This window comes from Sesamum indicum, linkage group LG7 (genome assembly GCF_000512975.1).
Source record: "Sesamum indicum cultivar Zhongzhi No. 13 linkage group LG7, S_indicum_v1.0, whole genome shotgun sequence".
Taxonomy (NCBI): domain Eukaryota; kingdom Viridiplantae; phylum Streptophyta; class Magnoliopsida; order Lamiales; family Pedaliaceae; genus Sesamum; species Sesamum indicum.
In genome coordinates, this window is record NC_026151.1 from 7,244,535 (window position 1) to 7,269,252 (window position 24,718).

Below are 24,718 nucleotides of genomic sequence, written 5' to 3' on the forward strand. Positions count from 1 at the left end.
ATTATTTATACCATAGACGCCATAAAATATTTTAAAATTATAGTTTTATATCTATTATTAGTGCGGAGTTGAGTCCATAATCATCGGGATTGAGTGTAATGTTGGGACAGTATTCACGCTCTTATACTGCTTGCAGTAGTTTTCACAATATAGTTAATTATGTGCACAGGAACTTTGTTTTTTCTTAAATTTGAATTTGAAAAAAAGAATTGTCCGTTAAAGTTAATGGGAGAGATGATGTCAATTTTTATTAAAATTTAATAGAAATTAATTTCCCTGATTAGTGGTTTCGAAGTGTAATCTCATCTTTTTTTAAAACTGACTACATTGATATTTCAATATATTGAGCAATATATTAAGTCGATCAATACATCAATATAAAAAAAAATAATGAAATAAATTATAATATATTCAAATAAAGTGAGATAGAAATAAATCACATATAAACTAATATAAAATAAAATAAATATTCATACTATGGAGAAACTCGAATATAACTTCGAATTTGATCATAAGAACTTAGTCTTACCCATAAGACAACCAAAATATTGTCCTTTCTTTTTTCCCACTTTGATTCATTGGCTTTCAGATTTTACCTTTTTGCATTTAAGCTTAATCTTGTTTTTCTGTAAAATCTAATTCCTAAAATTTTGCTTTTCCATACGATTTAATTTTAAAAGTAACTTCTGTGGGATACTTATAAATTAGAGTATCTATTTTTATTACTTCTGGATATTCTGTTAAAAACAATGTAAGATTCTCCACATGAGAATTCCTAATTATATTTGAAGCAAATTATCCCCGCGTTTCAAAAAATGAAGCAAATTATCTCTTATTAATGGTCTAGATAGAGGAATAATTTATTTCATTTTTCAAAACACAAGGGATAATTTGCTATTCTATTTTTAATAAGGTTTTTTCTTTTTTGCTAATTTCTCATATTACAGGGATAAATTGCATCTTTCCCAAAAAAAAATTAAGGATGTATTCATGTTTTTATAATAGTAAACATAGTGATAGTGATAAGAGGTACAATAAATGCAGAGACAAAAATATTGATGCGTACTCTCAATTTCTCTGATTTTTTTCTAGTTATTTCATATTCCACTACAAAGCTATTTTCAGTGAGTGTATTACATTGTAGGAAAAATAATTAGTAAGAGTTAATAGCTATAAAAAATAACTAATAGGAGGTAATAAATACAAAAAAAGTATTTATAAGCCTACAAATCGATGGCCCATAATGGAAGACTCTGTGTGTTATTGATGCATCAAGCGTCTCCAGAAGCAGCAGTTGGTTGTCCTGAGTCAATGCCGTGGCTCCACAGTTGGTATATCTCTCCCCTTATCAGACCGAGCAGGACGCATATTCCTGATGTAATTTTGTAAAGGTGAAATTACAGAAAGTAAGAAGAGAACATTTTGATCAAAATGGTGGTAACAAGTTCTTACCCAGAGTGCTGGGGACGAGGTAGAGGAGAGCTGGCTGACCGTGCCCATCCATTATATACATGCCTAAGTAAGTTAAGCCGAGCCCTGCAATTTGCAGCGTTAGTACAGTCTCCTCTGCAGCTTGAGCATAGTCGAAATATAGTAAATTTGGAGAAGCAAAAGAGTTAGATGAATGTGTTGGTTTCTTGTTGGGTTTTATACTTTAAACGTCTTCTACATATAAAACATAAAACAAGACAGAAACTTGAATGAGTCAACCCAGAAATAGGAAGTTAGTAATGTATTATTACCATGCGAACTTAAAAGATATATACGTAACAGAACATGGAACAACAATCTATATATATGTACTTCTCAGTTCTGAAAAAGGCTGAAGAAATGAATTACAAAACCAAAGCACTGCATGCACAATACAAAATGATGCAATAGATGATCAACTTGAAGGCGGCAGTGATATGAAAAAGGTCAGCATCCGTTAAGATTTGGCATGATTAAGTTATCCAACATGTTTGCTACTGGCATGCTATTAACCTCATCTATGAACAATCTTCAGCACTCTCGAATTATGGGCTTTCCACGATAACTTATTTGTTTGAAGGGGTCAGATAGGAAGAAAATTTTCTCAAAATTGAACTGGAGTATACCAATGGATCAGCTGTATAAAGAAAAGAGTTGAACCAATACAAAAATGCCTTTCCCAGGACAAAGCAAATCCACTAATAAGAACTTCAGGAAATCAAGGATCATCTGACATCCTCAACTCCTAAAACCAAAAGAAATACAATAAACTACCTAGTAACTTAAGGATAATGATATATTAGAGATCCAAAATGCACCAAGGACACCCCTTTGTTTTACCAAAAGAGCCCCACAACCTTTAATTTACACCTGGATATTATATATTTATTGGCTAATAGCTTCTGTATGACAACAGAGCACAAGGCATATCTCTATCTATCTCTCTCCATATACACACAGAACCAGTCAATCGATCATGGGAGTTATAAACAGATGAAGATAAGTATGATTTATGTGGGAAAGTTTGTAACATCTGTACTGGTGATTTATCCCTAGTCATGCTCATAGTTTTACTAAGACCAATATTCCTCTGCTCTGTTTTTACCTTCACTTGTAATCACAGTATGCAATTGAAGGCTGTGCAGAAGCTTAATGGGGCGCCACACTGTTATGACTAATGGGATTTAATATTCCATCTCGAATGAAAAATTGACACTGAATTGCCATGTCTAGAAAGCTTTTCAGAACTAAGAAAGGGGTGACATATATAAGGAGCTATATCTACATAGGGCATTAAGCTCCCCACCTTATTCATACATTTTGATAGTTTAAGTGATAATTGCTAGTGAGAAAGTGCAAATCACATAAGCCTGAGTTTTAATATCATACTTCAAGATAATTAAGAAAATTGGCAAATTTAAGAACTGAATTAGGACAGTCCAATTCATTGCAATCATCCCACTGGAACTAGGTACATTTCTACTGTCACTGAGGACAATAACTAGTGCATGAGCATAAACAAAAGAATAGATATAAATTAGAGGATCACAAAGACCAAATTGACACTCTAGGTTGATCTTCAATAACACATTACAAATTACCTTTGACAGAAAACATATAGCCAGTCAATAGTGATGGAGACATAATCATGCAGCAAAGTCACTTACCTGCTCCATAACCAACCATCAACCAAAGAAAATATCCATTCAGTATCCCCTTGTTATAGAATTTGTCAAATCTGAGACAAACACCCACGAAAGGACTCTATCAGTCAGGTAAAACAATCAGAAACCCAAAAGTATTTATAGAACAAACCATACTTAGTCACATATACACTCAATATGAACATAGCTTGCTTATATAAGAGCTTTTAATAAAGAATGCACTACCAAAAAGTATTTATAGAATAGACATACTCAGTCATTCAGTATCATTTGTAAAAAGATTGCAAAAGCAAACCAGGGTAAAAGATTATTCTGGGCATTAATAGATTATCATTTCATTAAATGCAAAAAACAGTTGAGGTAGAAATATTAGGTATTAAATTGCCATTATAGGGGTATTTTAAAATACCTGAAAGAAAAGCAGACTAGCAAACCAGGAAATATGATGTCTCCGAAGCCAATCATGCTATAACCATGATAAGGATCAGCTAGTTTAGGAACTCTCAAAAGCATGGGGATCGCTTCTCCACCATTGTTATCACCTCGAGCAACCTAAATGACAGAGAAGAAACTCATTTTGAAGAAAACAACTCTAACAAGAATTTAGGCGAGACTGATGCTTTTTTTTAAAAAAAAAAAATTAATTAGTGATTAAATCAAATGAGCTCATTCTATTAAAAAGGCCCAACAACACTTTAGATTGCTTTCTCCCTATCTCATATGCATAGTGGATTTACAGGAAAAGCAAGCATATGTATTAACACAACGTGTGATGTCTATCCGACTTTATAAAGCCTTAAAGGATAGGAGATTTTAAAAACTATATAATACAGCAAACATAGATCAACATAGAAATGTGACCAGTGATGCGATTTGGCTTTACTTCACATTTTAACATTTGTTTTGCTTTTCAGAAGTTTGTTTCCAGACAAACTAAAACAGGCTTGTCAGTTTAACCCCTAAAATTCTTCAAAATCATGAACACCTTGTATTTCATTTTGAAAGCACATGCTATATGACCAAGGGGAAGCAAATAAAGATGAATGAAGGGTTTGACATCACATGATTGTGGTTATTAACAATCATAATGACCAATAATTTGTAGCTACTATGGCATTGAAATGGAACTCCGTAATTTAAGATATTGCATTTAGTTATATCATATGTTGTGCATGTCTACCTTAGTGGATGACCTCATCCCAAAAAATTATAGACTCTCAAAATTTCTTATCAATTATGGTGGAAATTTGGTGGCAATAAACTCTCCGTCTTATGATCTAACAAATGCTACATCAGCAATATGATTGAGGAGAATAAACTGACAGTGGTTGTGATATTCTTGCATATGTATTAACATTCCAAGCAAAAGTTCAAAGCACCCCAAAAAAATACAGCAAAAGACGATTAAGCTAAAACTTTGAAATTTTTCGCTAAATCTGTCTACCCCTATTATTATAGGTAAATACACAGACCTCCAAACTTAGTTTTGGAATTATAAAAGCCTTCCTCTAACTGTTGGAATGTGTTTGAAAGACATAACTTATGAAAAGGCAAGTTTACTGTTGGTAAAGTTTTATACATAGGTGGTTGAATGTTTTGTCATGTGAAAGGAAGTACGTTATATATTTTTAATGTAATTTGTCTTTTTCTCCTCCATATAGGACTTCATAAGTGATAAATTGTTTGTTGCTTATATAAAGAAAAAGTAAGGTACAGTTCACAATTAACTTGACAATCATGCTTATAACAAGAGATGAGAAAAACAAAGCATTCACTACACTAAGCTATAACTAATTGCTGAATATGGATCTATCTCAAGAAAAGACATTGAAAAAATACATTGAGTAATACATTCACTTCAGATTCTATATATTGCTAAGTCTAGTGGACCACACTATGCAGGGTTCTAATTTGAGAAGACATTATTAAACAACTTATGAAATAAAGTAAATCTTGTGCCCATTCGTCTATCAATTGGATATCTTTGTTGATGACAAACACTTGTGTATAGTATTGTGATGAAACTTAATTGGATACTGGTTCTTAAGGTTAATTTCATTCATTTTGAGAGATCTGAAAAATTATAAAATAGTGTTTACAGGGAAGTTATAATCATTATCTTACAAGAGGTAACTTCAATACATTTGGATTGCGTCACAAAATAAGTGAGTGCATTTCAAAAGTCACAACAATTAGTGTTAATGAAGCAATAAATTCCATTATATTGACTACCAAAAAGAGATGATTGTTAGCTGGAGACAAATGACAAGAGCAGGAGCTGTAATTTCCAAATCAAGAGAGGAGGTTTATGTAATTCATCAAAGTAGCAGGAGAGGGTGGCCTAAAGTTATCCTTCTTAAAAACTAGCTACCTAGGCTTACGCTAGAGCTATTTTTTCCACATAAGCAGTTCAAAAGCATCAATTAAGACAAACAAAAGGAGATGCTTCACTTCAAGGGTTAGCATTTTTCTGATCACTGTCACATATGATATTCAACACCAAAAAGTACCAGAAGGAACTGGCAATTCCTTTCTTCTTGTTTGAATTCACTTTGAGTGGAGGTTATTCTGAAAAGTTGGATGAATGCTTCAATTCAATACCAAAAGATGGAAATATATAATTTATAAATGATTCATATAAAGAAAGAGAACATCAAACGATAAAGGAAGACATGTTAAATCTGTACACTTTGATTTCAATAAGGAGGTCTGTTAAAATTTAAAGACCAGCTACGTCCAAAAAATGGAAACACCTTAGGGAATAACTTTGGAAGGAAGATTTCTACACTATTGATAGGTTTATTACATTAAATGGAATAGATAAAGTGACAAATTATATAAAAGCTTACCGCAATCATAACACTGTCACGGAATATAAATGGGGATAAGAAGACCCAGAAAATGTCATACAAGAATGCACAACATAGAAGTACTGTCGCAACCTAAAAGACAACAGAAGTTATCAGATGAAGATGAAAACATATTTGCAATTTAGTTATGAATATGGTTTATTCTCATGCCTTTATATTTGGTAATTGAGCCTGTTGCAACACGGTTATCATCATACAAATCCCCTGACATCAAAGAAAATCATTAATATCCAGCACCAGAATTTGGTAAGCATTTACCAATGGCGGTTGGATGAGAAGACCAAGTAGCATGATGGGACAAAGACAAATCATATAAAGCTGACAAATATAATAGACATTCACAATTCCAAAATTCCATAAATATAAAAACATAGAGCAACTATAGGTGTCGTAACCAAATTTAGGGTTTTTATGTATATGATATATATTAAAACACAATTTCAGACACTCTAAGATGAATATATTGATAAGCATAAGCACAAATTAAGAACGATAATAAGATTATGAATTGAAGACAACGAATCTTAGATAGATTTAGTTTTAGAAGTTAGAAAACTTTGTCAAAACCCAATATAAAAAAACGGATTATATCCTACATTACAAATTGTTACAGTTTAAAAATTATGACAAATCAATACTATTTACCACGGCTACACAAAATCAATGCGCAAAATTAAGTTTTGACCCAATTCATCAACATGTCCCGTGGTTGTAGCAATAGCTAATGTTTTGGCCTAGTTGCACAAATGACCAATAATCCGTGGTGAAACTATGATTAATTAGTATTTGCCACCGTTTTTACTTAACGAGGAAAAAAAGTCATATTTCTTTTAGTGACCAATGCCATATCATGTACATGTTCCAATACCATATCTGTCAACCATAAAGTGCAAGAGTGTTTAAATTTGTACCTACAACAGTGAATTGTCAGTAGAGAAGTTCAAGTACAAAACAATATCATGAGGTCATTGGTGTCATTATGTCATGCCTGATGAGAGCAGTACATGTGTAATATGCCATAATTCAGGACAAGGATAAAGAGTACTTGGTTTAGGTGACTGCTTACAAGAACATCTTGGCCAATCCAAGAGAATGATGCTTTACGAGTTGCAGCCCACACAATGGCAAACACCATACAAAATATAAAGATGGCTAAAGAGAAAATAGATGTTTCCCCGAGAAGCGGTAAATTCACCATCTTTTCTCCGCAGCCTTTGCATTTGCTGTTCAAGAAAAGATCAAATAGACATGCCATATGACCAGAGTATTATAGCCTTACTCATTCAAAATGCAATTATCCCATACCTTAACACCAATGAAACTATACATTTATGCATTCCCTGATAACCAAAAAAAAGAAAGAAAATCGATAAGGACAACAAAATTTCCGTGTAAATTAATAGTGTCTAATTCAATGATATGCATCAATTGTGAGGAACACATATTGTAAAGATGTAAAACTGTCGATGTTTTGAGTTTAACAAGTTTGAAATACTGAATTAGTTCCATAAGTATTTTGTGTTTTTGTTCCTCCAGTGTTAGAATAAGTTCTTTAGTCCATTTTATCAAAGTAGTACTTGACAAGCGAATCATGATTGTGGATTTTCTACTTTCTACGAAGCATTCTTATCCACTATTACCAACTAAGACAATTCCTCATCTGAATTCATAAATTGATAGAAAGAAGCCTTTAGATCAAATGTAACTACTAGACATGACCAGACATAAAAATGACACTCATGAAATATGTTTATAGGATTTTGATATTAATTGTTTTAAGTCATACAATCACTATGATAAACACTATTAATTGAAACAAACATGGATATTCTATGCCTGTATAACCTCTATTTGTTCTAGAACAGTCCAATAATTATTAGTTACAAACAGGTCCTAAAGGATTTAGCAAGGTACTATGTTGCAATTTGTTCGATTAGTATGCTATAAGTTTTTAGGCAGATTGATTTTTCTCCCACCAGGTCTATGGAGTCTATATCTTGTAACAAATCTGGTCTAATGATAATGAAATAATTACATGTGGAACCCCTAAGATTTAAGTATGTTACAGTCTATTCTTTATTCTTTGCTTTTGAAGAAGAAAATGTAATAAAAATGAAAGATACAAAAGAAAATAAAAAAAGTTAGTAATGTATTTGATTAAAATAAGCGAAAGGAAGAAATGGGTGGTATATGTCCTTTTTTGTTTATGATTAATTATACATATCTATAATTACCACTAAGTTATTAATTAATTAAAACTTATAAAGTAAATACTATTATGTTTTTTCATACACATGAACAATTATATATTTAATATATTTGTATTATTTATTTTGTCACTAATTAATCGAACTAGTTATAAAATGAAAAAAAAACTATTTTAATTCTTTTACTTTATTTACTTGGGTAATTATATGGTTACTCGATATTTAGTTATTTCTTTAGTTAACTAAATTCATTAAAATGAGATTTCCAATTATATAGATTAGTTAAATCTAAACTCATAACTTATCTAGATTATGATTATTGAAAATAAAATCAAGCAATAAAGCAAAACAAATAATTGGAGGGATTGAAGTGAATATTACCTGAATACCTCCAATGCAGAAAAGTACAATTAGCACCCAGATGAACCATGATGACATAAAGAAGTAAAGTAGCAGCAGAAAACTTGATGCTATTATGACAAAAATTATAGCAGTTGTTATGCTAAGTTGGAGGATTTCATCCTCTTCCTCATCCTTGGATGCTGCACCATCAGATTCCTGACATGGAAAAAGGTCCCTTAGTTGCAGCTATCACATTCAATAAAAAGAAAAACAAATGCAGCTCCTACTTAAGTAAAAGATACATCAATTAAAGGTAAAGGGAAAATTGCAATTTGGTCCTGTAACTAAAGAAGTGTGGAAGTTTTAGTTATTTTGAAATTTAATTTGGCAATTACGTAATGTAACAACAAATTGGCACATTAAGGAAAAAATCTATGAGAATTATAAATATGGTCGGAAGGCTCACGTGATGCGTATATGCCAATTTCGACCAGATTTGTAATTTCTGGTTCATTTTATCATTTATGTGCCAATTTTTAAAATTGAAGGACTTATTTGCCAAACTGAATTCCAAAATGACTAAAGTTGTCCACCAGTATACTTACGGGATCAAAATTGCAATTCAGTAAAAGCATCATCTATTCTTTGATGAATTACAATGAAAATACCGAAACCATCATGGTCAAAGAATGTTCCTTTCAGTTCTAGAGGTACTAGCAGTTGATGACATTATGATGCATTTAACAATGATAACTATTTGAGAACTTTTCTCCAGAGCTAAATCAACAAAAACATAAAGAGAAAGTTTTTGTCGTAGAACCTTTGGTGTCATTGCATTAGAGTGCTGATCATGTTGGCCTGATTCAGTGAACTCTGACCAAAGTGAAGCAGACATTACTGATCCAACAGACATCAGCCACAGGAATACCACTGAGTAGTCTACAATTGGGCGATCCGGAGAATATACCAATAGTTCCACTATTGAAAATAGAGAAGTTAGCATCTGAATTTATCAAACAAAACAATGTATTCGAACATGATGCACGGATTATGAGAGATCAGGAAAATCTCACCTAACACAAATCTTAGAATTATAGCGAACAAGATAAGAAGCACCACTTCCTGCCCTTCACAAGATAGAGTTGTAAAATTTTCTCTATGAATACTTTTGTTTTTTAAAATTTTTCTTGAACATCAATGGCAGCTATCCTTTGTCCACAGGAATGTGAAACTCCGTTGAGCTTTGATTTTCAGTGTAGCGAAAGCAAAACAAGAGTGCGACACATTTCAGGTAGATGCTCAGGCTTCATTTCATTTTCAACTCTATACTATTTCAAATTGTGAGATTTACATTTTCATATTATTAACAAATCCGACATTCTCATGTTTACTACCTTTACCACTCACCTAGTTTCCAAGTTGTTAGTTGTTAAATTTAAGATACATCATGGAAATAATGAATGTTAGTAAGATTTTTTTACTCCATAGAACGCAAACTGATAGTATTTCTTTGTGACTGTGAAATAAAGAAACTGAAGGATTCTCATTAAGACGTACTCCAATAAAAGTTGCACGAATACTGTTAATCAACTGGCATCTAAAATTATTCTAACAAAATTACTGGACGTACCTTTCACCCCACCAGCCATGGATTTAGTTAGTGTCTCTCCTGCTGACTTAGATATTGTTATAACGGGAATTTTAATGTTGAAACTAGTATCATTTCCACAACTCATCTCCAGAAGACCTATAAAAGTTCGATAAAAGGAGGCATCAGTTCAAATGCCGAAGTGAAATTCACTAATGAAGAGGTTTTCTAATTATTACACCATCAAAACTGAAGCTACCTTCATCAGTATTTATAACCACCAATGCTGCTGCTCCTGCTTCTTCAGCAACTTTGGCCTTTGTTGTAAAGTCGCAATCACCACGTACAGCCAATGCAATAGAGCCTGATAGCTACAAGAAAACAGAAAACAAGTCTTCGTATTGCACTTCAAAACCAGATATGATAACAGATGACAATATCTAGTGGCTTTCCCATAACAAAGTTACACCTGAATTCAGTAATCAATAATAGCTAGAATGTTTCAGATAGCTAAAAATGATAGAAGACAGATGTCGAATTTGAAGGAGCCTACTTCAGCAGAATAAAACTTCACAATTGTTTCAAAACTCCAGCTCTTTTGTTTATGTCCTTGCTAATTTATTAAAAGTTGTTTACTTCCTCTAAAAATTGATATTTCAATAATAGATTTATTACAAACAAAATTTGCGCGCATTGGATTTTCAGTTTCTGTTTCTCTTCATCCAGCTATTCATTATTTCCTTTGGATTTGCACTTAGCTGCCACGGCAGAAAGATTGTTTCTTCATTTCATTCCCTCTAATTGTCATATCTACCCAAATATCTTTTAGTAGGACGCAGAGACAAAGAAATGAGCAACAAAAGAAAAGAATATATAGACAATTAGAGGTAGAAGACAGATTCTGTACTTCATATTGTAGAACAATTGTTTTCTTAGCCTAAATTCATCTTATAGAACTATATTATAGAAAACAATAATACTTAGAGCAAAACTCTGCAAGTCAACCCATATTAGAGCTAGTGTAATCATCCTCTCAAGTTAAATAAATAAGTGCTATATTATGTGGGATCATAATATCTCTTGTTACATTTGGTTTGATAGATTTAAAGTTGTGGATTTCAAATCCCTACTAACAAATCCTTTTGGATTTGTTTGGATAATTTTAAGTTAAAAAAAAAAAAATCAAATGTTTTAACTCTAAATTTGAACTTTTTTTTATGGAACATTGATGGATTTCTTATTCTTCATATATAAAGTCATTTTGAAATCTTTTCAAACAAATATTCCCTTTAAATTCAAATCAATCATTCCAAATATAGCCTGAATGCCTTTGACTATTAGCTTCATTAGGTGTTCAGTACTTAGCTCTTTCTTCAGCATTCACATAAGCCATTATGCTTAGTCCATTAGAACTTGGTAAAATGATCTTTCCTATTTGCTCAATAAGATGCATGGACTACTTAATGCACACGAATATTCTAATAACCACCAAAAATAGCAGATAAAATTAAGAAAATGACACACAGAATAACCTTAGAGCCTGAGGATGAACAGCAAGTGAATGGCTGTGTATAAATAGCTGGCAATCTCTGGCCTTGTTTTGCATCGGTCGGCAATATAGAGCCAAATTTCGCACTTAACCCACGTAGTTGATCCTTTTCGGCACCATTAACCCACATTTTGACTTTAACCTGGAAAAAGAAAAATTAAATCAGACATAGCATATTCCTTATAATATGTGTGTGTATATATATGCATCTTCTCATTAGCAAAGACATTCCTAGGAGAAAGAAGGCTTAACTTAGGTTGATCACCAAGAAAAACGTTAAATACTTTATCAGTATTGGGCAGAAATATTACTTGCTCTGGCCTAATCTAATCAATTCCTGTGGCATTACAACGAGCAGATATTCTGCAACTATACGCTGATAACGTGATCAACAATATAAGGCCGGTAATTACAGACAACAGAATAGAAATAACTTTATTTCTTAACGAGCTTAGAATCTTATACCAAGCTGGAGTAATTTCTGCAGGAGGACGCCGCGGTGCCGGGGGTTGCGCTTGCAGCTTCATCACCGGTGGCAATTGATGACAGGAAAAACAAGATTAACCCCAACTGTAATCCGGTCATTGAGCCCAGAGAAAACCGATTTGACGATTTAGGGGCCATAATCAACTAGGTTTTATTTACTTATTTTCCCCCGTAATTCAAATCGAACAACAAAATCCTTGATTTTCTATATCGATTCTGGATTACACATTGATCATATCAACTCTGGGCTTGAACATTGATATCGATGCATGAATTATTAGAATTACAGGAGAACATGCATCTCAGAATTGGGAGATGGAAAAACGGAAGGAAATTTTGGTCCAAGACAGGGGAGAGACATTATTGCAAATCAGCACGAGAGTACGTTGGCATGGCATGGCATGGCGGAGTTGATGGGACCATATTTCTTTGTAAATCAATTAGTTCGGACATCCTTATCAAGCCTCAAAATAGGGTTACATATATTCTCCACCCCTCAAATATACATAACTTGCATCCATTTTTCTAAAAAATGAGAGGTAACAAAAATTCTATTAATAAACTGAATATTAGTGTTATAAGTATATCACGAAATAATTTTAAATATAAAATATCAATGTATGTAATAATTTATTGCAATGTATATGGTGATGAAGTAAACTAAATAAAATTTAAGAAATTAGAACGTGACGTGGACGGAGAATAGGGTCACTTGTCATTGTTTTAAAATCATAATTGTCTCTCTATGTTTAAGTATTAATGATTAGTGATTACTTCATGATCAAAAACTTAAAGTCGTTATTGTCTTCTTATATGCAAAACTGCAAGTAATTATTGACGATTACTCCAATCAAAATCCATTTGCTCACGTCTTTTCCATATGTACGGTCATAAGGAGATTAGAAATTAATCCACAATCACGTTGCCACAATTTTAAAATACTTATGGGAGTATAAAATATATTAATTTGTCGAATGCGTATAAATTTTTCAAGTAAAGACGACTTCTCTATATGCCAATTGTAGAATGTGACGATGGTTTAAATAGTTGTGAAGTGAGACACATAAAAATATAAGATATAACGTATGTATTAACCTCATAGGATTATAGTTAAATAAATTATTATAATAATGGGTCATAAACCTCAAATAAATAGGCAAATTAAGTTGAAATAAAGTGTTGAAAATAGTTTATTAGTTAAGAGACTTTTAAAATTTATTTTCAACAATCCCCTACAGTTCAAAATTTTTAAAATTAAAATATGAAAAAAAATAAGTGGCAACTTATACCGTGGAATCAGTCGTTGTGCTTTCCAGGCTTGAACTTACTTTTAATATTGACAATATATATTTAAGGAGCAATTATGGTTTGCACCTTGAATTATGACTTCTGAGCCAAACTTCAATTATCACGCACACGATATTGACTTTAGAGCATAGTTATAGTGAACGTGTTAATAGCTCTACACTTTCATCAAAATTCTCGTGAGGTCTCTAGGGTCAATCCAAACACTGAACCACTGTCCATAGCAACTCTCACTTAAGTGAGTACTAGGTACGTGTGACCTATAGCTCATGAAAATCCCGCTTTGTCTCATTAATGATCATGACTTAGCCTAACATCATAGTACTTCACATATGGGATGGGAATGATGTATTTTTTATACTCTCTCCTCAACAAAATATGCTATAATATGAGAGTTGTTCATACCCATTAAACTATATTAAACACAAAAGTTGGATTACTCCTAACGATTACTCCTCCCTTGACAAAGAATCTGGCCCACGTCAGTCCCCGAGACAATTTTTCATCACATGCAATAATATCACATGCCTCCCCCTCTTTTTTTATTTTTTTCCTTCTCACATTATGTGCATGACCTATAATTCAAAAGCAACTCCACAAGAGATGATTATCTCAATTTATTTATAGTAGTAAGCATGGCACATTACATTTACGTGAATAATTTTTAAAGTTATTTATAATAAAATATTTATAAAAATCACATTAAATTTTTGTAAAGTAAAAACGTAAATAAACAAATATATATACAAGATAATTAAAGTGTTCTCTCCCGTAATAATAAAGTATAAATTCTAAATCATAATAATTAGCAGAATTTTTCTTTTTTTCGTTTTGTCTTTATTACATTTTCTTTGCATCAATTGCTCAATTAAAGCTCTCTATATGAATAAAAGCAATTTACACTTCTTTAGTTATATAATCCTATTTCGACCCCACATTTTGTTTTAATATTGGAGGGAGTAAACAATAATAAATTTTCACAAAGTCATAGTTTCATTTACTCTTGTAATCATCTTTCAGTGGATCAGTAACCCTATAAAATAACATGTTTTCAAGTGAGCATTCCAACTAGTTTGAATTCTTGAAAATTGCAATGTCCCATCTAAACGGGTTGGTTTGCTTTATTTGATCCTAGTGACTAGCACAAACATTCATCAACAAAAATAATAAACAAACCATTAAAATAATGGGATTTTGCAACTAAAATATGATAAATCCTATTTATTACACAAATATAAGAAAAAATACAAGCAATTCTCTTGTGGTATTGCAAATGAGCAAATTACCTCCCTTTGTAAAAGAAAAAAAATAGTTATTTACCTCTCTGTATTTTCTAAAATACAACAATTTACCTTATTATGTTTTTTAAAATGAAAAAAAAACATATAGGGGTAAATTGTTATTTTTTTTTTAATATGGAGGTAATTTGCTCATCTGTAATATCACAGGGGGATAAATTGTTATTCACGCCACAAATATATACCATACATTCATGGGCCTTCATGCCACGCTTCCATGGTAATTACGACCTCTTCTCGTAATGTTCACCATCAAAATCTCAAAATTCTAATTCTACTCTTTTTACACTGTCCTTTGTTGAGGTATTGTGTAGGTACACATAAATGTCCTGTGGTATGAAAAACTACATGCAATACCTCGACATTATTTCTATTAATAAACAGATCTCTTTGTTAGTCAAAATTCACCGAAAGCAAAAAAGTCGAATGAACTCTATATTTACCTCGATTGATTTACTATTAATATATTATAAATAAAATAAATCTTTTATGATCAAATGATCCTTATACATGTGTGTGATGGAGTGTACCTTATTCTTTATAAGGATATTTTGATAAAAAAAAAATCTTTAATTTATAATAAGTCAATGGAGATAACTGGGCTTCTCTCCTAAGATTTTATTAGCAACAGATGAATGAAATGGAGAATGAAATGGAGAATGAAATGAATCGTTTGGAAGGGGAGGGGGCTGCAACAACAGATCCGGAGGAGTTGGAAAAGAAAGTAAGAGAAACAAAAAAGAGGCGGTCGTGTTGTGGTAGTGATGACCGCCGTCGGAGAAGACAGATTGCAAATATCAGTATATGTATACTTTTTCAATAAAGGTAAATTGCATAACAATCAAATGTTTTGGTAAAATAGTGCAAAAATACCCCTTTTTGTTAGAAATTAATAAAGAGTGCATGTCACATGCCTAAAATACGAGTGCATCTTTTTTTAACAATTTCTGACATTATTTTATATTTGCAGAAGTCTATCTTGTCCTTTTCTTTGATATATAAGAGAAAATAAATATTTTAATTTAAATATATTGTGATAATCATACATTGTTGATTAATTAATTTATACATTTTAGTTATAGGAATCCCATTTTTCTCTTATATATTAACTAATTTATATATTTTAGTTATAGGAATCCCATTTTTATCATACTTATTTTTTTTATTTCTCTCCCAATCTCCAAAAAACAAAATAAAACACTCAAAAAATAAATCTAAATACTGTAAAAAAGAACTGCATCCCTGAGATTATAGAATATAGAATTGGACACAGGGCATAGCTGTCAGGATCTGCATTCCTCAGAATTTTAAGATCATTCAATCCTGTGACCTTGTAGAAACATAAAACATGCATGTAAAGTCCCTCCCACTCCATAACATATGCTACTTACTTCCAGGATAAGGTTGCGACACTTGCGTTATTCCAGGGCATCAGATACTTGTATTCTAATTCTTGCACTCCAGCTGATGTTCCCTTGCCTCTCCCAAGGTATCAGCTTTGTCCTACAATACAGCTTCACCCCTCTGCCCAACCAACATCATCAACTCATCCTCTGTTTTTTTACCACTACTCTAGAAACACTTGAATCCTGTCACCCATGGTATCGTTAAAATCAAGTAACTGCTTGCCTCCCTCTTCTAGGGCCGCATCGTCCAACAACTCTTTGATGTTTATGCCCCCCAATGCTGTGCTCAAGAAAACCACGATAATATTCAGAAATACTTTTTTATGGTTGATTCCAAGAAAATATGCTAAAATTCTGTTACAACACAGTACCTGGAACTATATTTGTTATTCCTTCAAGAAAACCAGCCTGAGAAAAGAAGACAGACATATTTTTACGGGAAATCGTAAGGAGGCATTATCTGAAATATGCAAACAAATGCATATAACTACATGGAGATAATAACGAGGGACAACATGAACAAGTATACATGCAAATACACACATTGATCTATATAGTAATACTATTAAAATATGCAAACATCTTCAAACCAATGTGGCCGAATACCGCAAGGATATTTCGGTATAGAAAGATCTCAGTTCAGTGGAGTCTAAATGCACTGAAGATATCTACAGTTGTCAAAAACCCAGTCAGTCGCAGGGTGTAAGCAAACTATGTAAGATCCAACATCGCACTAATTTTGCCTATTGCATGCCTCTAGCCAAAACACAAACATGCCTAAACTGCCATTGATCAACCTGACACTGTCATGACAATATTACCACCACAGCACACACAACCAAACATAACCCACCCTGCCCAAAAGCAGCATCAGCAGTTTTGCATTTCTCTGCATCACCTAAAAATACTGTTTTCCATTTTTCTGATTCCTAGGTGTTTTAATGCTGTTCATTTGCAGGAATACCAGGGGCTCAAATTCCTGGTGGATCTTATCGAAGTGCCAAAATTGATTGCTTCTTTTTCATGATGCAGAGCATAGAAATCTATGTAAGCCAAAATACTTGTGCAGTTCAAAAGATATTCTGAAGAGAATAATGACTTACAGGTAAGCGGACATCAAGTCTTTCAAATCCATCTCTTCCAGTTATTCTGACTCTTAGTTTTCGTGACCAAATGCCCGAGTAAGGACCTCTTGAACCATCTGTAGAATAGTTACGATATATCTCAGGGGTCACTACTTCCACCACCGGATCTTGTGCACTCTGATTTCTCATTCCCAGATCCTTTTGAGTACTGTTTGTTATGCTATTTGGAGAGTTGCTTGTGGAGGAATAACCTGGCATTTAGATAGTTTAGCAAGCAAACTATGCATGTGCGGCACTGTTTGAATATTGCAGTCTCCAAATAAGGAGAATCGAATTATCAATTTGCACATGGTAAAATTTCAGGATAATCTCTGGCCAAATTGTGCACAGATTTCAGATCTCATCCAGGATTCTAAAACATTTTAAGCCTATTACTGTATTGGCACAATTCTTCAATTCTCAGGCAGGTTATCAAAAGATTCCACAGACAGTTTCTTTCTTTATCACTTTTACAAATTTATATGCAAATTAATTCGGCCGAAAATAGCATACAAGAAAACTAAACCAAAAGTAGGAACAAACTGAGTTACGAAGATTCTCCCACTATTACATTTCGAGTAGAAGAGATCTTCTAATCAGATTATGAAGATGAACAGGGTAAACAACAAACAGACTGCTGCTCTTACTTACCTCTTTCTAAACGAGATTGGCTGATCTTGGTACTATACCGCATCTCTTCTTCATAATAGACATTAAAACCCAAGATTTCCTTAATTTCTTCAAAAGAAGGCATGCTTCCAGGAGAGGGTATGCGACCTCCTTTAATAGCCAACAAAGCATCCTGTAGCCATGAAAGGTATAATTTCGCACGACAATTATATAAATACAATCGCCAGTTGAGTAGAAGTTAAAACAAATGTAATTGGACAGAAAACTCAAACCAAATTCAACCAGATCAACCAACAAATTCATACGATAATATCTCACTAGAGAACAAGTGAGAAATATAAGGGTAATATAAAAGTGAAAGTACAACTTCTAATGAAGATATTCATAGAACTTTAAATCTGTTCCTTTGTCAGCTTAACAGTAATTATGAATTTGATCAATTAAAGATTTTTAGGAATTTATGATGAAATATTATTGTAAGTCCTTTTGAGTTGTAGAATAGAATTGCACTGGATACGTCGAGTATTAAAAATTTAAAAGGAATTAGCAAAGACCAGTGTGGTCTTAGTTGAATTACGAGAATTTGGGGCCTGCATCCATAGATGTGAGTCATGACCATTATTTTTCAACTCTAAGCAATTTTATTGAATTTTCTTTGGATGGTTTAATGCAATTCCAAGTACTTGGTGTGGTGTACTGTAGTTTGCTGTGCAGCACTTTCTTCTTTAGTCATTTTGCTCATTACATTAACACATTTCAGTTCCAAATTTTTTCCTTCCTGAAAAACAACAAAAACAGTCTTGCAGTCCACTGTTGTCCGACAAACAGTGTAAACAGCCTAGTCCAGGTTGTCCTTCATCAGTTTGGTGTTTTCTGGCAAGAAACAAGGATGCTGATGTATTCTGATTAATCAGTGGCAGCACAACAAGTTTGCTTCCCAGGGGTGCTTTGGGACTACATGAACATGAGGTATGCGAAGGTTAGAGGGTACATATTATGAACATATAAGGCAAGAGAATCTGTCTGTCAAAAGAGTATATAGAAGAATTTGTCAAGCTAATGTTGCAACATTCAACAAGAGATTATCTATATGAAAGAACTGAAGTTCCAGAATGGCGTAAATGATGCCATAAGAAAGGAGATTCTACTTAAGGATGATTTGAAATACATAGACTACAGGGTGCATAAAAGTGTAAGTACTGAAACTTATTTAGACAGGATGAGGTAAATGGTATAATTGGTATTCACAAAGATTTACGTGGGTTAGCGTAATGAAAGTCTGCATGAATAAACTATCCAAAACCCAGCTGGTCCAAGCTTTTCATGAAGAGAATCCCTGAAAAGTTCTCTATTCCTGATTGCTAAGAACCAAGCTGAATCATGAGATTGATGCTCTAGTGGATGGAGGCTGGAAAGGACCAACCAGAGATCCTGCAGCAGAAGCCACTCAAAATTTACAATTCCTGATTGAATTTTTAGAATCCTGACATGGGCAAAAAACGATCACCATCGTGCAAGATTTGTGATTTTTTAAGAAGCTAGTGCAACATATGAGCTCATAAGTTTTCTGAACTGAAGGCTGAAGTTGAGGAATCAATATGGATGTTAATGGTGGGACTGATGACTGATGAAAAGGAAAGCTTAACTATCGAAGCTGGTTCAGGTACTTTGGCAACCAAAGTTCAGAGGAAAAAGCAAGCCTTAAAAAGTACTAGCAGAGACTGTGTCTATCTGAAAGAGTAATCTATACTAATGATTTATCCAGTTGTCATTTTGTGTGCATTAAGCAACACAAAGAAATTACCAACAATTTTGGGAGCGAAAATGTAGGGTATTAAGTAATCCTTTTTTTTATTTTCATTATTTACTGTAAATAGGAGTCCAGCAGACAGCGCCAGGGGGTTCCTCCAATATCTTCATACACCACCACCACCACTCTTCCCCAACAAAGCTCACCTATGTGTCCACTGGTTTTATTGCAGAACATTCTTACTCCAAGTTTTTGCATAAACATGGAAGCATATATTTCCAATAGGGCATCAAATTATTATATTGCTTATTTGGCCAATAGTGAAGATAGTAGAAGCTAAACATAATTGACAATTGCTATCAGAAACTTTATAAATCTGAGGATAGAAAGACCTTGAAGAAGAACATGAATATATTTTCATCCTGAGGAATTGAAAGAGGCATAAAACCATATTGACATCAAGCACAATCTCAGATGATGAGATCTGTTAACCAAGCATAACTAAGCATGACCCATCTCATCTAAATAAGACTGTATGCCAGGCATGTCAGGCAACTGTATTGCCCTTCCTCCTCACGTGAGCAAAGATGATTTCTGGAGTGCATTATAGACACTCAAACCCCAACCCATCATTTTAGATCAACATGCAAAATATCCTGTGTTGCAAGTGAAAGCACACACACACACACACACATTTAAGAGACTTGAATACCTGCATTGCACGGATGGAAACGCCAATCAAGGACAAAGGATATGCCACAACTTTGTATCCAACATCAGCCAGCTCAAGAGGACTTAGTATTGGGGTCTTTCCGCCCCCTTCAAGCATACTGGCCTGAACAAGGCCTAGACACATGAGTACAATTTACAGTAGAAACTCAAAGTCTTCGACACAAAAATGATTATTAAGTTTCAAAGACGACATCTTTATTTTTCCACCACATACTGATATGAAGTACAATTTAGGGCTTGAAAATCACATGTACTGGCTATTCACCAGCTCAAAGGCATAAAAATTAACCATTCAAATGAGAATAAATGAAAATGCTATGAAAGTTCAACAACTAAGCTAGTGACGACTTTGTCACAAACTTAAGAGGTGACCAAAATACGTCGAAAACAGAAAATGGGACTCATAGCATGGACAATATGCTCAACAACAAAAGCAATGATGCAGGGGTGAAAAGCAGAAGTTTTACAGGTTCAAGCGGATTCTTCCTCGTAATAATAGAATTGTTTTATCTAGAGGCTGGAAGCATTGTCATTATGAAGAGCTACGACGCAGGATAAAACGCTTCTAAAATTAGGACAGAAAATTGGTACAACAAAGAGGAAAAGGTCTCTGTCAGTGCATGGAAATGGCCAGAAGGGATAAACAAATCATTAAGTTCAACTGGCAAGTTTTTTCTGACAAATCCTATGTTTATCTTCAATTCATCTTCCAGAAGTTCCAAATACCAACATTAACATCGTTCAAACATAGATGCATTGATATGCTACTTTTAAGACTGATAAATTCCTCAAATGTAGGTCAGTAAGGTTGCAGAGGTGGAGAACAGACTTTAGAATTTCATTTTTTGTATTCTCTGTCTCATACATTAGTATGAAGGTTAAAATTTGTTGTATACTACCCAGCATGTGAAGTCTAAGTAACACATGGATGAAGATAAAAGCAAAATCAATCATTAAATAAGGTGATGAGACCAGTCAAACACTTCTGAACCCTATCCCTCGAGTCATTTAGTACGTATAATGCATGTAAAAATGGGGGGAGAAAGAGAGCTAACTAAGAGAATCCTACCCTGGGAAGCTTAACTCCATCCAAAAACCCAAATAGAAAGAAGTGCAGAAACTAACTTTTACTGATAATGGACATCTAGGATGTTCTGAATTTCAAAACTACAAAGGGTTGTGATGGGAAGCGTATTACCATTTTTGGAACCAAGGGAGACACTTCACAGAAGGCTTTCATCTCTTCTTTTGAAGCAAGAGCATCAATAAATAAAACATCAGCTCCAGCATCAGCAAGAGCACGTGTCCTCCAAAGCGACTCTTCTAAGGACACAGCTTGACGGGAATCAGTTCGTGCCACTATCACTATGTCTGAACCACTTTCTTTACGAGCATCAACAGCTGCTTTTATTTTCATTATTGCTTCTTCTCTAGACACAACTTTCCGCCCTGGTGTATGCCCACAAGCTTTGGGAGAAACCTTGAGAATATCCAACAATAAGAAAGGTATTGAGATCTTAACTAAAGATCAGATTGATTTGTACATATTAAACCATATCATGATTCTTTAATGAGTTTCTCCATGTAAAGAAAGCATGTAGAAAAAACCCAATTCATAAGTCATTGAGTACTACCAACTGCGATAAATAGTATAAATCTTGAATTCACAAAGCTCCAGAAGGGGCCGCATTAATCTTATTTAAGTACCAAAAATTCCATCAAACTTTGCATATTCCCAGACTTGCGCAACAAACTTTGGAAAGAAGATAAATGCAAAAGATAACAAGCAGGAAGGAAATTTTTTCACCTGATCTTCAAGAATTATTCCAGCAAAGCCAGCCCTGATATATCCTTTGACAGTTCTCTTCACATTCATAGGATTACCATATCCATTGTCTCCATCACCAATGATAGGAATGGATACAGCACCAGTTATTTGTTGTCCTTGATTCACCATCTCTCCATAAGAGATAAGCCCAGTGTCTGGCAATCCCAACCGGGCAGCCGATATTCCAAATCCTAAGAACAGATGAAATGCATTATTGCCCCTCCTCTGCTATTAGGTAAGAAGGGGCATGGCAGCGAAGTAAAGTTTGTTAAGTTATTCAACCAGACAGATTCACTACAACTAGATTCCATTTGAATTCTATGACATTGTTGAAAACCTGTTGATTTATTCTGTACAGCAAGTATATAGTGTACACTTACCTTTTAGATTAGTTGATTCTTGATTTATAGGGATGTGATCCCAAATTTCTTGGGATTGATTTAAAGGTCAAACTTTCCTAATTAGGCTCACACTTGTTTATAAATACTAGCATTATACTACTCATTAAGAGATATAGAAAAAGAATCCTTTTTCTCTACAGACATCAATGACATAATGTAAAAGGAGACCATTCTAATGAAATGTGCAGTTTATGTTACTTATCATAGTTTACAATTTTTCTGAAGTTCTGTAAGATGTGATAGATTTTACATATATCATTCTATCTTCTGGAATCCGAACTACAGGTTCCCAAGCAGACATCACATATAATAAGCCAATCAGCATACCTGTTCAGTTTTTATTTGTTTGCAATATTGAGGGAAGATAATCAATCTACTTTATTAAGTAGTCATGCTTTGCACAGAGAAACAAGATTATGCACATTCCCAAAGGATGAACTTAGAACAGGAAAATTGACGTGGAAGCAAATGGTGCAAGATGAACTTGGAAAAATAAATTAAAAAGGCAAAACTATTGAGCTACAGAGATGTAACTGGGATTTGTAAAGTACTATCTTCAACTGTGTTTAAAATGTATGAATCTATGTTTTCCATTATTATGTAGGAAAGAGAGGAGAACGTTAGAAAAATATTAGTGTATTTGGGATAGAGACACCGGATTGTAATAGAAGAAGAAGAATGCATCAGAGGGCAAAAGGTCCAAGAAAACTTCCGAAGAATGAAACAAGTTAAGAGAACTTTCTCTGTCTTACCCTAATGAAAATGATTGTTAACATTATTACATCTTTCATATTTAGATCCAACATCTATCATGCAAAAGTTATTTCGACTATCCCAAGCAACATATCTGTTAAATGTCAGTTAAGTGTCCAACATCTATCAGAGAATATCAAAAAGAAAACATTGAGACACATAGAACTGTTCTTGAAATGGGGAATGGCTAATACATGAACATGTGCACACACTTTGAGCAAGTCAAAATACAAAATCAAACACGTTACCTACACTAATTCAAATATAAATGTTGGAAAATATTAGTCAGAAGAAACCTCTTCCTCAAAGCCAACGTTCATGACACAAGTGGGGGATCAATCTTTGGAAGCAACAATACGTTTAAATAAAACTACAACAATTTAGGCCCAAAAAACCCCACGCCCATTAAACCATTATGCACAAATGATTGCCGATTCACAGAGGACAGACTAGCAACGCTCATTCGGCCCACAACTGAAACTAAGTGCACATTTCTCAGTCGTTTCATCTTCGTCTAATTTATATTCGCCAGAAGGTCCCCGCCAATTTAGCTTTAAAACTGAGTGCATACAATAAAAAGTGATAATTATACTCCCTTCCTCAGGGTGCTACATGTAACTTCTGTGCATGGGAGGGGAGTGTAATTATCCCTAATAAAAAAGTAACTAAGAATCCAAATGAAAAAGAAAATGAGATTCGCCCAGGTACCAGTAGTGAAGCAGAAATCAAAACCAGCTCTCTCCACAAGCTTCGCGCTTAGGGCGTCGAAACAAGCTGGTCCCAGGTGAATTCCCGGAGAGGCCAGAAGTCGTCGGAGGGACTTCGCTGGCGAACTGACGGCATCATCTCCGGCGTCAGACGCAAGAGCGCATATTCTCCCTCTGTAATTGGTGGAGAATCGGATGGTTGAGTGATGATTTGACTTTGTTTTACCACTGTAAGGTTGAGTATACGTAGCTTTGAGATCAGACGAACTTGCATTTGGGAGCTGCAGCAGATTTGCATACGCATTACGCGAATGGCAGTAAGAGGGCAAAGACACAGTCATGTTTGGTGGCACGGGCGTTTGGTTTTCAAAGTTTCACGTTGTTATAGCAAATGGGCATTTGCTTCCACTTCTTCCGGCCGGGTTGTCTTTTGTTCAATGTTTGCTATGGGTAGATTAGTGCAACGTTTACTTTGAGCTATTAAAGTCCATTACTGAATCCCAAAGCCTTATACTATTCATATTATTTATTATTGACAAAATTATATTTTTAGTCTAATGTGATATGGAATTCAATACTTTTAGTCATTTGCTTTACGATAATTTTAA

General features: G+C 33.8%; 2 protein-coding genes across 2 annotated transcripts; both read right to left on the reverse strand.

The window, feature by feature from the left end:
• LOC105166485 (signal peptide peptidase-like 5) lies at positions 1,056-12,656 on the reverse strand. Its single transcript, XM_011085859.2, has 14 exons — positions 12,156-12,656; positions 11,674-11,832; positions 10,401-10,512; positions 10,184-10,300; positions 9,374-9,531; positions 8,593-8,769; positions 7,310-7,344; positions 7,071-7,227; positions 6,155-6,208; positions 5,984-6,076; positions 3,544-3,686; positions 3,138-3,208; positions 1,453-1,536; positions 1,056-1,372 (listed from the first exon to the last, which is right to left on the reverse strand). The coding sequence occupies exons 1-14, from the start codon at positions 12,312-12,314 to the stop codon at positions 1,272-1,274; spliced, it is 1,620 nt and encodes a 539-aa protein (XP_011084161.1). The 5' UTR covers positions 12,315-12,656; the 3' UTR covers positions 1,056-1,271.
• LOC105166486 (2,3-dimethylmalate lyase) lies at positions 16,002-24,557 on the reverse strand. The gene is made up of 8 exons (XM_011085860.2): positions 24,112-24,557; positions 22,229-22,440; positions 21,620-21,901; positions 20,402-20,524; positions 17,961-18,111; positions 17,289-17,521; positions 16,557-16,593; positions 16,002-16,465 (listed from the first exon to the last, which is right to left on the reverse strand). Exons 1-8 carry the CDS (start codon positions 24,449-24,451, stop codon positions 16,347-16,349), a joined length of 1,497 nt encoding a protein of 498 aa, XP_011084162.1. The 5' UTR covers positions 24,452-24,557; the 3' UTR covers positions 16,002-16,346.